Source organism: Trachymyrmex septentrionalis, unplaced genomic scaffold (genome assembly GCF_001594115.1).
Source record: "Trachymyrmex septentrionalis isolate Tsep2-gDNA-1 unplaced genomic scaffold, Tsep1.0 scaffold42, whole genome shotgun sequence".
Lineage (NCBI taxonomy): Eukaryota > Metazoa > Arthropoda > Insecta > Hymenoptera > Formicidae > Trachymyrmex > Trachymyrmex septentrionalis.
Window position 1 is genome coordinate 222,331 of NW_017305590.1, and position 13,968 is coordinate 236,298.

At 30.2% G+C, this 13,968-nt stretch overlaps 1 protein-coding gene across 1 annotated transcript in view; it reads right to left on the reverse strand.

Moving 5' to 3' along the window:
* Positions 1 to 4,369: 4,369 nt before the first annotated feature.
* The window catches only part of LOC108751219 (caspase-1-like), a 40,806-nt gene continuing 31,207 nt past the window's right edge, over positions 4,370 to 13,968 (reverse strand). Inside the window, exon 5 of the mRNA XM_018491293.1 lies at positions 4,370 to 4,993. Coding sequence (XP_018346795.1) covers positions 4,599 to 4,993 — 395 coding nt within the window. The 3' untranslated portion in view covers positions 4,370 to 4,598. The remainder of the gene's footprint in view (positions 4,994 to 13,968) is intronic.

The window sequence follows — 13,968 nt, forward strand, 5'->3', positions numbered from 1 at the left end:
TTGTTTTGATCCAAGTATTACTTTGTACTCAAAATTTGCTCAATTAAAAATCTGATTAATACAAAAATTCAATCAAATGAAGAAAAATCTTTACAGCAAGATTACAATATTTTTGCTTACATATGAGTACATTACGGTTTAAAAATAGTCTTTTTTTTTGTATGTTCTAGTTAAATTTTTAGATACTTCAGCAAAACTATTCTTTCCATATGAAACTTGTAACAGTCTATACAAAAATATTAGGCACTAAGACATACCTCGAATATATCCATCTTTATTCATTTGTGTGGTTTATCTATTTAGATTTCGTTACGTACACCAAAAAAAAGTAATCAATAGCATTATTTTATTTAATTAAAAATAATGTTAATTTAATAAACTATCATGAAGTATTATTAATAAAACAAATACGTCGTGCTCTTTTTTTAATAACATTTTATCTGTTTTATTAATACTGTTACATTAAATGAACAAGATTTTCAATTAAATTAACGCTGTTGATATAATTTTTTTTTCAGTGTACGATATTTGGAATTAAAGTATCCAAGTTGGAACGTTCTCTTTTTAAATGTTTAAAAGTTATGAGATTTCATAATGAACAGTACATGTAAATATTATAATATTCGCGTATATCTTTTCTGTAAAATATTATAACTTTCATGTTTCCCGCACGAATCGTTTTATAAGCAAAATAGCAGCTTTATAAAACGTATGTCCGCGTTGTTTGTATTTTTAGACAAGGGAAAATCAACAGTTTGCTGCCGTAAGGAAGGAAGAAAGAACGCAATTGTGTGTGGAACGCGACATCCGCGAAAGGAAGCTTAGTACTTGTCCAGCAGTGAATAAGCTGTAAAATATCCGAACGTTTCGGATTGTACAAAGCGACGTTATCGTTCACGTACAGAGTTGTATATACTTCGCGCACAATTCTGGTATAGCATCCATATTGATCGGATCAACGATACGATCGTCGAACGAAGTGGTTTCTACTTGACGCAGTGTACTTCACGAGCCTCCAAAAAGAGACAAGAGGGCCTTCCAAACCAAAATCCCTTTCGATCGCGTTTTAGACAAGCCATCCACATAGTTTCGAGGGTTCGCTCTTTGAGAGCTCCACTTAACAGTGCAAGGAGATAGGATTGATTCGCAATCGTTCGAATTGCCAGCCAGAAAGTCAAGACTTGAAGAATTTTCTCGACAGCTAGACTCCTTTTTCGCGCTAGTGATTGAATCTGCTTCTTACCGCCTGCGCTTCACTTCACTGTTCTTACGTGGAACGTTCCTCTCCCGAACGAAAGTTCCAGATTGCGAGCGATAATTTTAAGATCCGTGATAGATTATATTCTGAACGAGAGACATATCAAAATATTTTACATTTTAGAAAAGACAAAAAAGGTTTATTATTATTCCAAGGTTTATTACCATGTTAAGAGAAATGTTCTATTATTAATTGCTTTAAATTTTAAATAGTTTCTGACTAAACATTTTATATCTCATTAAATATGTAGTTTAATTATATAAAAAAAGACTAGCGATGCAACTTTTTCAATCTCCTGTTTTAAACAAGTAATTAAATCTATGTTTGACGAAGAAAATTGAATATTAAAAATGCACGAACTAAGTACATAATAGAAATAGAAAAAATGTAAATTAGTGAATTAATGGTGTACATTATAAGTCAAAAATAATTCCTGTGAGCTAACATTACATAAAATACTATAATATTTTATGATATATTTCACATTATTATTTTACAGTTTTGAGTCACAAACAGAATTATTTCTATCGTAAAAGAACACGATTTTTTTTGTTATTTTTATTTCTATTTTCCTCGCATGTATGTTACGAATAAGACCGTCAATTAGCAGTAAATCTATTTTATTAAAAAAATATACTCAAGATAAAAAACAGCTTATTTTATAATTTTTTACATTATTTGTAGTCAATATAACGAAATGTATAAATTTCATTGAGCTACAATAAAACGATGTAACATCGACTTTCAGTAGTATCAATTTTTAATAATATTCAAAAATGTTTCGTATCCGAAATATAAACGATATAAAATATACGGATTCGGTTGAAAATAAAATCTAAAAAAAACAAAAATATTTTAATTTTTACAAATAAATTCGAAATACACATTCGTTCACGATCTATTTGTGCACGATCTATTAATACCGTTTATTACTCTTTTATTTCCTTTATATTCATCACTTATTGTAAAGATATCCATAACGCACAGTCATACCATCCACAAAATCCACGTAACAAAATTTAACAACGCGATTAAGCGACTCCGAGATTTCTGCCGGGGATACGAGCTGTCTGTATAATCACCGCAGATCGATCTACTCTGGCACGGAGAAGATTACATTTCGCGATAGCATCTGGTTAACGGCATAATTCGTGGATTCCACTTCGCGTCTTCCAAGACAAAGGTTAATAGCGTCTAACTCCTTTGACCGCAGGTATCTAATCTGACGTTGAATATACCATCGCAGTCGCACGCATTGCGGTTAATACACTCCTGGATCTTCCCTGTCGGTTCACCGAATATATATAGGAACGTATTAAGGGACAGAATTAGTTCCCACCGATTTCTTGCCTGCAAACACTAAGCGATTCCCGTCCATTAGATTCAGATCGGGGTTTCAAGACATTTTCCTATCGCGTATCCTTTCCATAGAGTCGAGAAATTTTAAGTGAATGCGATCTCCAGTAAATTGAATTAACTGCCATTTAAAAATATACATTTAAATTTTGTATAAGAAAAGATATTGGTTAACTATTTTTTAAGAATAGAATTTTTGTCGTATTGTTTTTTATTTATTAATATCATACAACCGAAATGACAATTGTAACGACGTAAGTAAATCTTAATTTTTCGTTTGCAATTCTTTATTGTCAAGTTCATGTTCTTTTTATTGTTTTATAGGCTTTCAAAACATGTTAAAAAATTCAGGGTTATTTTTTAACATCTTTATTACATTACCAAATAGTTTTTTAATTCAAATGTTAAAACCTTTATTAATAAAAATTGAAATTTGTAAAAATAGGGAAAAAATTTGAAAGTGTTTTGCTAAAAAGGAGATTGAAACGGAGATTTAAAATACTAATTAATTTTTATATAAAAATATTGGCTAATTATAAATGGAATTTTTTTGTATTGTTTTACTTGTCAATACATTGCAATCAATACGTCGTACGAATTTAAATAGTGAGAAACGTCAGTCATTATTATTTTTAACGGTTATAACGGCTTTTACAGCGTTATGAAAAGCTGCACATAATTAACATACTAATTAAGAATAATATAGTAAATCTGATTATAATACAATAATTCGGGGCGTACTGCTTAATGCGCTTTAGCGATTTATTTTACTTTGCTGAGTGTTATCAAGTGTATATTCCGTGATATTTCCATAATATTTTATAATTTGTTTAGGAATTAATTTGTAAATGCAAACGGAGAAATATGTAAATTTATTTAGATATTTAACTAATTCTGTAATCTATCATTTTTTCTCTTTATTGTTTTAATAGCATTATAATATAAATGAGATATTTTAATGATATATATATTTCGCTTGAGTAAAGGATATAAACGAAATTGAATTTTACATATCATGTATAAAATAACCACAGTTAAAAGTATTTAATTAAATCTTTAATTATAATATGGATATCTGAAATATTTGAAAATATTTATTGCTTTTTTTTTTTAGTAAAGTAATAATAAAAAGACAGACAATTTTGTGCTAAAATATAAAAACGCAAAGGACGCTTTTGCTAAAATAACTAGAAATTTAACTAGATGCAGATCAGAAAATAATTTTATTGGACTGTGGAAATAATTATATAGGATGATCACGCGTAATGAACAATTAATTATACTTATACACCTCAACATATCGGTCGCAATGTATTGACAAGTAAAACGAAAGAAAATTTTATTTACGAATAATTAGCTAATGTTACATAAAAATTAATCATTGTTTTAACTCTTCGTCTGCAATTTACAGTGTTTTTGGTACAAACCAAATTTCATTCTCGAACTCTCTCTTTCTTACTTTTGCTCAAATTTTAATTTTAATTAAATAAACGTTTTAATATTTGAATTAAAAAACTATTTGATGATATAATGGAAAAGTTGAAAATTTATTTCTGTATTTTCTGAAAGCCTATAACATTAAAAAAACTACAAAAAGTTTTGACATTTCAGCTTAATCATCCTACGTAATTATTTTAATAGTCTAATAATTATTTTCAGATCTGTATCTAGCTAAATTTTTAGGGTGACATTTGAAATATCATACTATTTAATTATTTAATTTCAGGTTGTGGTAATCAATTCTATACCAAAATATCTTTATTAATTTTGTTAAAAATATAGATATTTAAACCAAATAGCATGTCAGACATTACTTTATATTTTAGCAAAACCTTCTATCTTTGTAGATGTTCTTTCTGTGTATGTATAAACAATCTATTTTTGTTTTTTTTTCTTCTTTTCATATATTAAATTCTTAAATTCTTTATGAGATAGCGAAACTCAATCGTAACAAACGTGTTCGATGAGTTGCGTCGATCAATAATCACTTTTTGGATGCATTAAAATAATTTGACTGAAATAAAGTCGGTTTTGTTGGAGGAATTTTTTCAAAAATTCCTTCAGGAACAATCTTTTGCACCTTTTTTGTAACCTCGGTTTTTTTTTCCATTGATTCCTCGTCAATATTCCTCGGTATTGATATGTGTTTGTCAGGGAAGTACACAAGGCGGGTCAACATCGAAACAATCGACGGGATCTGCTTTTTCGCGTGAAATTTCTCGTTCTGTGGCACATAGGATTGATACTCGATGGCGACACGGCGATTAACGAAGGTCATTATGGTGAGTAGATCACGGCTACGTCCGTGAAGGTCCAGCTCTTCGCAGAGTGCTTGTATGAACCAGGAACCGCTGTCCGGATTGCGCCACGAGAAAAAACCTGAAAATCGTAACGCGCGGTTTACTCTCAGACTGTAGTGGATTGATTTGTCTTTCCGATACTTAATGAGATACACTTGGCGTAGCCAAGATGTACTGCAAGCTCGGCAGCGAGCTTTTAGTAAGGTGGATGCACCAGCGAATGACCTATGATAGTAGCAGGGATATAGGATACGTATAAATTTAAAACTCTGGAGATAAGTATAAAACTCTAGATATGTATATTAAGTATAAACTGTACACGCGATAATTAACGTATACTTGCCTTTTCTAAGACGTTAAAATATGTAACTTAATTTTTTTTCAGATTATTAGAAAAATATGAAACCTTCGAAAGTGTAACAACTATATGTATAAGTGGATAAGTTTTCGTATCTTAATAATTCGCTTGCTTTAACAAAATTTTTGAAATAAAAATAAAATGTATTTATTAAAGCTTATAAAGTTGTTAAAGATAGAATAAAGTTAGACTATTAAATCTATAGTGTCAAATTTAACTTGAAGTAAGTGGCCACTTTATGTCGTTACTTTATACTAAAACAATGGTTATATTTGACACTATATCATGCTAATTTGATCTAATTATTATTTTAGTGTAAAGTAATGATTTATTTAGTAGGAGTAATGGCGACTCATCTTAAGTTAAATTTGACAGCATAAATTTAACAATATATAATATATAGATTTTACATCGTCAAGTTGACAGATTTGCTACGACTTCGAGATAACCCAATGTCTAATAAAAACTTGCAACTTTCTAGGGCAATAAGTTTAAATTAATCTTAACTTTCCGCGCATACACGAGCAACCGCATATTCCTTGCTAATTGTGTTGCGCGGAACAGATATATTTTAACCTGAAATTACAAAGTTCGGTGTTACCTTAGTAGAGCACTTAAACTTCTTAGGAAAGCTGCGTACATTCTACATCTAGATGGCATCGAGTCTTAGATCTCACCTAACGGACTGGGGATTAAGCGAAGTAATGTGAGATTAGAGATAACAACGATATTATATACGTGAAATACGTTTAGAAAGTATTTATTTAATACTTGTAAAAAATTATTTAAAAAGTTATTAAGGTCATTAGAAAATTATTATATTGTATGCATATTATATTTTATTTATTCGACGATTTTATTTATTAAATTCGTAATCTTTACGAATGAAAAGTTATAGTAGCGTTGAAATAGGATCATATATTTTGAAGCAAGGAATATAAAGAAGTAATGAATTATGACAAATCTTACATAAGGAAAAGCTATAAGATTTAAAAAAATAGATCCTTGTTTTTTAAAAGTTAAGTGATATCTATAAGTGATATCCATTTCTATTGAAATGTAGATTAATTTTAATTTTAATTTAACTTACTTTTTATCTTTTCCTAAGAATTAAAAAAACGAAAAAGAGTTAAACTGAGATAAAAGTTAATCTACATAAATAGAAATAAATTGATTGAAATGGACATAAATTATGATGCCCAATGACAGTGTAGAATCGTTCACAGTACAAAGACAATTACAGGCGAAGTTTCAACGCAAATCGTAATTCAGATGGAATAAATCATTGAAGTTAATTCTTGTAAATAGGTTTTCTGATTTCTTGCTTCCTTAATCTTTTCAGATTTGTTTGCATGGACTCTTAATAGCATTAATAACTATTAGTTTAAAATTAGATTATTCTCTTTCTCCCGTTTACATTACTGATTGGATTTGCCAGCGATTGTTTAATCTGGGATTACTTCGCACGCGTTATAGGTACAGATATCCAGATCTTGCTGTGCTGTTCAATTATTTCGTCCCTCATTTCACTATTCCATTGATCTTACCCCAATGAGACCTTATCATCGACATTGGCTCGAACACGTTGCGATCGATATGTCCTTTGCAAAGGTACTGAATACTACATTGGTCCAGCCACATTTCACCATTGATTATTCGATCAAAGACATTTTCAAAGAGGAACTATCTATGCGTTCGTTAATAAATCTTAACAATTGGACAGTTACGAGCAACATGAAGCATCGCGATGTAGAATTCGTTACATTTGAAAGGTTGCATTGTAGGATCGAAGCGTATTACAGGAAACACGTTGTTAGAATAGGCAAAAACTGCATTTGCATCTACTTACTATTCAAGAATATGTAAGAGAAATCGATTTCTTGATATATTCTGACAACGTGTTCTCTTTAAATACAGCGTATACAGCGCGCGTGCGCCAGATTCTCACCATAGCTGTTTTTATCTAGGAATCTTGCATACAGCAATAAAGACAATTCTTCTACAAAAATCCAAATAGCGATTGTTCTTTAAATATAAATAATTAAAAATATGAAAATCTTTTAACATTATCTATAGATGATGAAGTATCATTTTTTTATTTAACTTTAGACGGATTTTTTCTTTGTAAAACTTAATTACAAATTTAATTCTAGAAACATTTTATATTAAATATTAAAAAAATTATTGAGAGATATCTTTATTAAACTTTTGTATCAAGTCTAGGATTGAGTTTCTTTATTGTTAGTTGTCAGAATTGTTTAACACGATAATCTGTCGAAATAATTTGTAATATACAATTAATTAGCAGTTTCAGAGAATATTCGAATGCCATATGCGTTAAGCGCCAACAATAACACATGTGACGCAAATCACGTGTCGTGAACATCTTAGCGCTAACCGGATATACCACGTGCTCGATGATGTATTAACCATACGTTCATTTCCATAGCGAAGTGTTAAATGCACGTTTACTATCACCATCGGTATGTTAACTACGCGCTTATCTCCTACATGGCATATTAATGATGCCTTTAGCATCGAGCCAGGTGTTATCCGCGAATTCAGCACCACCCACATTATTAACAATACGTCTACTTCCTGCTGCATAGAGATGACACGCATACACGCACACGCATTAACAAGTAATCTTCTTTGGGGTATTAATAGCGTGACCACAGCGTGCTACGTTTATTATACATCTAGAGTCTAGAGTTACCAATACTCTTTTTAAGGTTATAAAATTTCTAGTCATTAATTAAAATTTTATACTTACACGTAGAGTATTATCTTTTAAAATTCACCCTGAAAATATGGTAGTGTGATAAAATATAATATTTTAAAGATTTTTATCATGCACTTCAGTAAAATTAATCGAACTTATTTTATACTTTATTGTAGTTTTATTAACGAATGAGAGAAATTTACATAAAATTTTTCAAAATACAATGTTATCCAAGAACTATCATATTTTCAGGGTAAACTCTAAGAAAAAATTCTCTCCGTGTATAAAATTGTAATAAGAATTACATAACAATAAGAATTGTCAATAAAGATTATGTTCTAAAAATTTTATTTTATTAAATATCTATATATAATGCATAAAAAATTATCCTCCTTTCGTTTTCTGCATTATTATTTCTTTTTTAAAAAGTGTACATATACTACTTTCTTGTGACACAGATAAGGTAACCCTAGATGCAATTATTATTTAGTCGCTGATATTTTATATACCTTGCGAGAAATACGATATTCTCTCAGACTGGTTTGAAAAATCTGTTTATTTGTTTGCTGCGATTATTGTCAGAATTTCTCCAAATATATTGAAATAAATCCACTATGCAATCAGTGCATGCACGTTCGTAATAATCATTAATAATCATTGCGAAATGCGTAAATACGTTGAGATATTATTGGGGTTTTACCTGCGCCTCATTTTAATGAACTCATATTCAATTCACGGATATTAACTCGAATTTGATTTCGACTGCAAGCACGCTATTATGGCAGGTGCAAAAAAAATGTTGGCGGTTTGAAGAGCAACGTGAACTATCATTTGCTGAATATACATATCTTCTGTTTCTGTTATCAACAAATTCTGTTTATCGGGCTTGGTTAATACGACGGACGAGGCGTATCCGCAAACATTATTCTGCAAAGAGAATATACTCTACATAATTCTGTTTACCCTCCTTAATCGATAGATGTACAAGGTGGTATGAGTAGAGTTGCGAGTAAATTTTGCGGCGGTATTTCTATACAAGTAAGCTGCTCGCGGCTATACAAAATCTGTTTTTAAAATGGATGATATTAATGCATAATTATTAACTTTTGAATATTTTTATTATAAATATTCAGTAAGAAGATAATTTTCTCTATATTCCATTTGAGCGTATACCAGATTTATGCACACATATGTATAATAGCATCATATTTGGAAGAGAAGCTTTTATTCAGGAATTTAATTGTAATTCACACCACGTGCAAATGTCATTTTCATAAACGAGATATGAGCGCTTTGGTACTAAAGTGCTAATTTCAGTGGACGCAATTTGTGATTATCTGAGTTATCTCGCTGACAATCGATGGGTATTTTTCATTAATCCAATCCCGCAGAATTGACATCGCACGGTACGCTTTGCTGCTATGTGAAATTCTCGCACGGAAACCTGCCAACGCATTTGTTGGTTTACCGAGTTTCGATATATCCTTTTTTTTTCCTCGGTTTTTTGCGAATTGTCACGCTGCGAATTGTGCAGCTCGCATTCGTAATAAATCACCAGAACTGCGATCGTAACAAAGTTCGCGCTATTCGGTTCCGAATTTAGGCGAATCTGAGTCAAGAGTTTGCAATATTTCTTTCGGAACCTTCTGTGATATTCTCACGCATATTGTCAGTGCGCTTCCGGTAGATTTGTGAAGTTTGAGTTATCGCACAGTTCCTTCCGGAATTGTGCTTAAGGCGTTATCTTCTACTTGGCCAGTACAAGTGAAAATACAAAAGAAAGCTTTCTTTAGCGTACAAAGAAATGTTTGTAATAAAAAGGAACGAGGCATTGAAGTCTACATTGGGTCGCGTTATATATATACGATCTTCTATTAAAATATTTCTATAAAATATACGTCACAAAAAATACAAAATTATTTATTACTAACGAAGTGTTTAATACGTTTATGATTTTGATTTACTATCACACTTTTTATAATTTATGTACATAATTAAATGCAATTTTGTGTGATTATATCAACCATTTATATTGTGTAAATAATTACACTTGCGTATCGAGATAATTACATCGACCGTATATGTAATATAATGTAATATAAGTTCTATATATTTAAACAACACAATTTATAATTTATAAAATTAATAGATATAATAATTGTTTTATTCAGGAATTTATTGCTTATTTTGAAATTATTTTAAAATAAATTTTGTCATTAAGAAAAGTGCTATGGTATTATATTTTTAATTTATTATTATAATTATCCTCTGTCTGGTGTTTATTGTAATTAATACTCTACTAACAATAAGTATTATCTTCTTAATATCATTTTTTTTCCTAATAAATAATTTTGTATTTACAAGAAAGGAGAATGAAATTAATTATTCGATTGTTTTCTGTTCAAAAGTCTACAATTCATACTTTATCTAAAAACGTAGTTATTTGTAAGAACAGTTGGCGAAAATAGTTTAAATGTGATGAAAATACTTTAAATTATAGTGCCAGGATTGTTAGCGGTCAGAATCGGGAAAAGTCAGAGAATTATGGCTTTAAGAAAATCCAGGAAAACCAGGAAGAGTCAAGGAATGTAGGAATTCATTAATTTAAATAAAAGTAAATTATTGCAACACTATTTCTAAATTTAAACTTTACTTCTTTTTAAAAAATTATTAAATTAAATTTTTCAAATTATTTAAAAGAGTGATTTTTTAATTTTACTGGAACTCACTTTTTGCGTGGAAAGTCGGATGCCCTTTGGCAGGGGGAAGATGGAATGGAATTCGTTTCGCATAGAAAATCGTGCCCCTTTAGGCAGAAGGGGGAGGTGGGATGAAACTCGCTTCGCGTGCAAAGCCGTGCGTCCCATAGGCAGGGAAAAGAGATGGAGTGAATCTCGCTTTCGCGTGGAAACTCTGAAGCTCCCAGACAGATCGAGCGCGAAGTATTGTATAAAGTATTGTATAAAGAAATAAGAAGACGTTATTACTTAAAATAACAATATCGATTCAAGGCTAATAAGAGTCGCGCGGGAGGAGACGCGCAACCTTAAAGTGGAATAATGACTTAACTCCAATATTTTGTAGAAGAGTCTAGTTTTAAGATATTAAATTTGATTAGTTATTATTTAAACTTTTTTTGTTAATAACTTTTTAACGATTAACGGCTGTCACTTAAAATTTGTAGGATGTCACTCAGAATCATGACTTTGACAACATATGTCAAGGTAAAGATTATCGACGATTGCTTTTTTGTAATTTTATCTTTATTTTTATTTAGTATTCTTTTCAGATTTTATTCAAGGAAAACTTTACAGATTTTATTAGTCAAAAAATATTATATTTTTATGTAATTTTTACTGATCCATATATACAATCATATAAATTACATATTTTATTTTATTTGAGAATTGGCTAAGAGACTTAAAACAGATACTCCGACTTTTATCTGCTGGCTAATGGGTACATGAGAAAAATATAAAATCGAAAGAAAGAACAATGTTTTTACATCGATCGATGTAAACGGAGATGAAAGAGGAACGAAAAAATGTATCATGATGTGAAACTTGGCTTCGAGCGACCAAGAACGCTTCAAAATAGTCGTTTGAACAAGCTTGGATGATATCCAACTTCAGTTACAAAACTTCCTGCTCTAAAAAAAGTTAATATTTATTTCGTATCGATATCTTAGAAATTACAGAAGTTATTATTTACATCTCGATGCACTCTCGTTTCTTACAACAACAATAATAAACCGATACATTGTTTTACACATGCGAAATGTTTTTAAAAATATTTTCTCCATTTTTATATCGAGGGATATAAATACGCGATAAATACATTTGCGGCGTATTTATGGATTTTTGGATTCATCGTGAATGCAGCATCTTTTATATAGACAATTTTTTGTGATGACAATTTTTGCTGGGAAATTATTTTAAATATTCGCAGAATTTGTTTTACATAGATTTACTTTTTTTTTGTGTCCAATTTATAGAACTTTTTGCAACTTTGAATAAAAATTGCCAAACAACAAACTAAGAAGAAACATCATTACTTTGTTTGATTATATTTTACTATATATGTATTTATATATATAACATGTTACAACTCAAAACTTTATTTAATTAAAATTTATAATTTATTTTAATATTAAAATAAATTTGTAATTGTAAATTTTTTAATTTAAATGATGAAGGTTTACAATTATTTATCGAAGTCTAGATTTATCGAATGAAGGTTTTGGAACGACGTTCGACAGAAGGAAATCCTCGGGTAACAGGAGAACGTTAAACGTTTCAATGTATTTGTACACCGTTAGTGTATGATATATCGAGCTATTGTAATCGTATTTAGGTTGAATCCTAGAAGCAGTTCGATTCGAGACAGTATACGAGCGCATGTATCGATTTATCAGTTGACTGATTGACGTTCTCGCTAGACAGCGACGTTGTTGTACCCCGTTGATATACACCACTGTCAACACAAATTCTCGCACTCCATTAGCAACAGCAAGTCAAATGTTTGTACACGAGCGGAAACCGCGGGAAAATATACGCGTCGTATTATGTGGGCGTTGTCGCCGATGTTCGCACAACGAATTCGCTTTTAGACACCTCTCTTTAACAAGCGATTTCCAGCGGGATTAAACACGAAGATACGCGTTGCAATCCCCGAAAACGGTTGTATTATTGAGATTCTACTGAGATTTGTGTAAGCTCTTCTTGATGAAGAATAGAACGAGATAGAACACGGATAGAACGAGTTAGCTGAAATTTAGACAGATACAGATCTAAAAATAACATTGACAAAATCTGACCGTTTTTTACAATACAAATGTAAATAATCATTTCCGACATATTTTTTTTCTGCTGAACACAAATCCGTTAACAAAATTTGATTAGCACGTTACAATTTTGAAAAAAATAACGTAAAAAGGCAAAAAAATGACGATTTTATAGGTACAGAGTCTTTATTGGCATCGGTACTAATTTTTTTATTAATTTCATCAATGTCATGCGAAAGTATCAATTTTTAGCTTTAAAATGCATTTTCAGTTTTAATATGATTTTCCGTTTTCGAAATACTATCAATTTAAAAATAATTATTTTTTTATGTAATATAATACACATATTATTTTTCGAATTAATATATTTAAAAAATGAAAAATTATGTCGAAACAAAATGTATTTTAAAATGTATTTTGAAGCTAAAAGTTAATACTTTTATCTAGAGTTAATAAAATTAAAAAAATTTAGTGCTGTTGCTGTAGTGTTATGTAGATCTTAAAAAAATCGTCATATTTTGTCTCTTTGAGACAACTTTTTTTCAAAATTGTGGCATGTCATATTTCATCAAATGGATTTGTGTTCAGCAGGCAAAAATACGCCAAAAATAATTATTTACATTTGTATTGCAAAACAGTGTTGGAAAGTGTATTTCATCAAAATAATTTTTCATCAAAATAATTATGTAGAAAACTGAAGCATAATAAGCATTGCCGTAAAAAGTTTTAATATTCTATCTACATAATTATTTCTATAGTTCAACAAAATTATTTTCACATCTGTATCTAGCTAAATTTATAAATATTTCAGCAAAACCATTATTCTTACGGACTCTTGAGAATTTATATCACGAAATCCTGGTTATATTAAATTATACGTGCAAGAAATTATAAATATAGCAAGGCAATCAGACACACAATGATTGATATAATAATAATTGGAAATTTCAAAGAGCAGGTGGATCATATTGAAGGTATTGAGTTGCAAATAATATTGGTTTACATTCATTAACGAGTTTCGGTCGGCATGGAAGCAGAGGAGCGTTAGGAGTCGAGGTGTAATCGAGGAATTGGCGTAGATTATACATCACACGGTCGTACTATTCGCGAAACTGCATTATTTAGAATAAGCAGCTTCTGATACTATAGAATCTCGGACGTATGCCAGAAGAAGAAGCTTAATTCGTATTC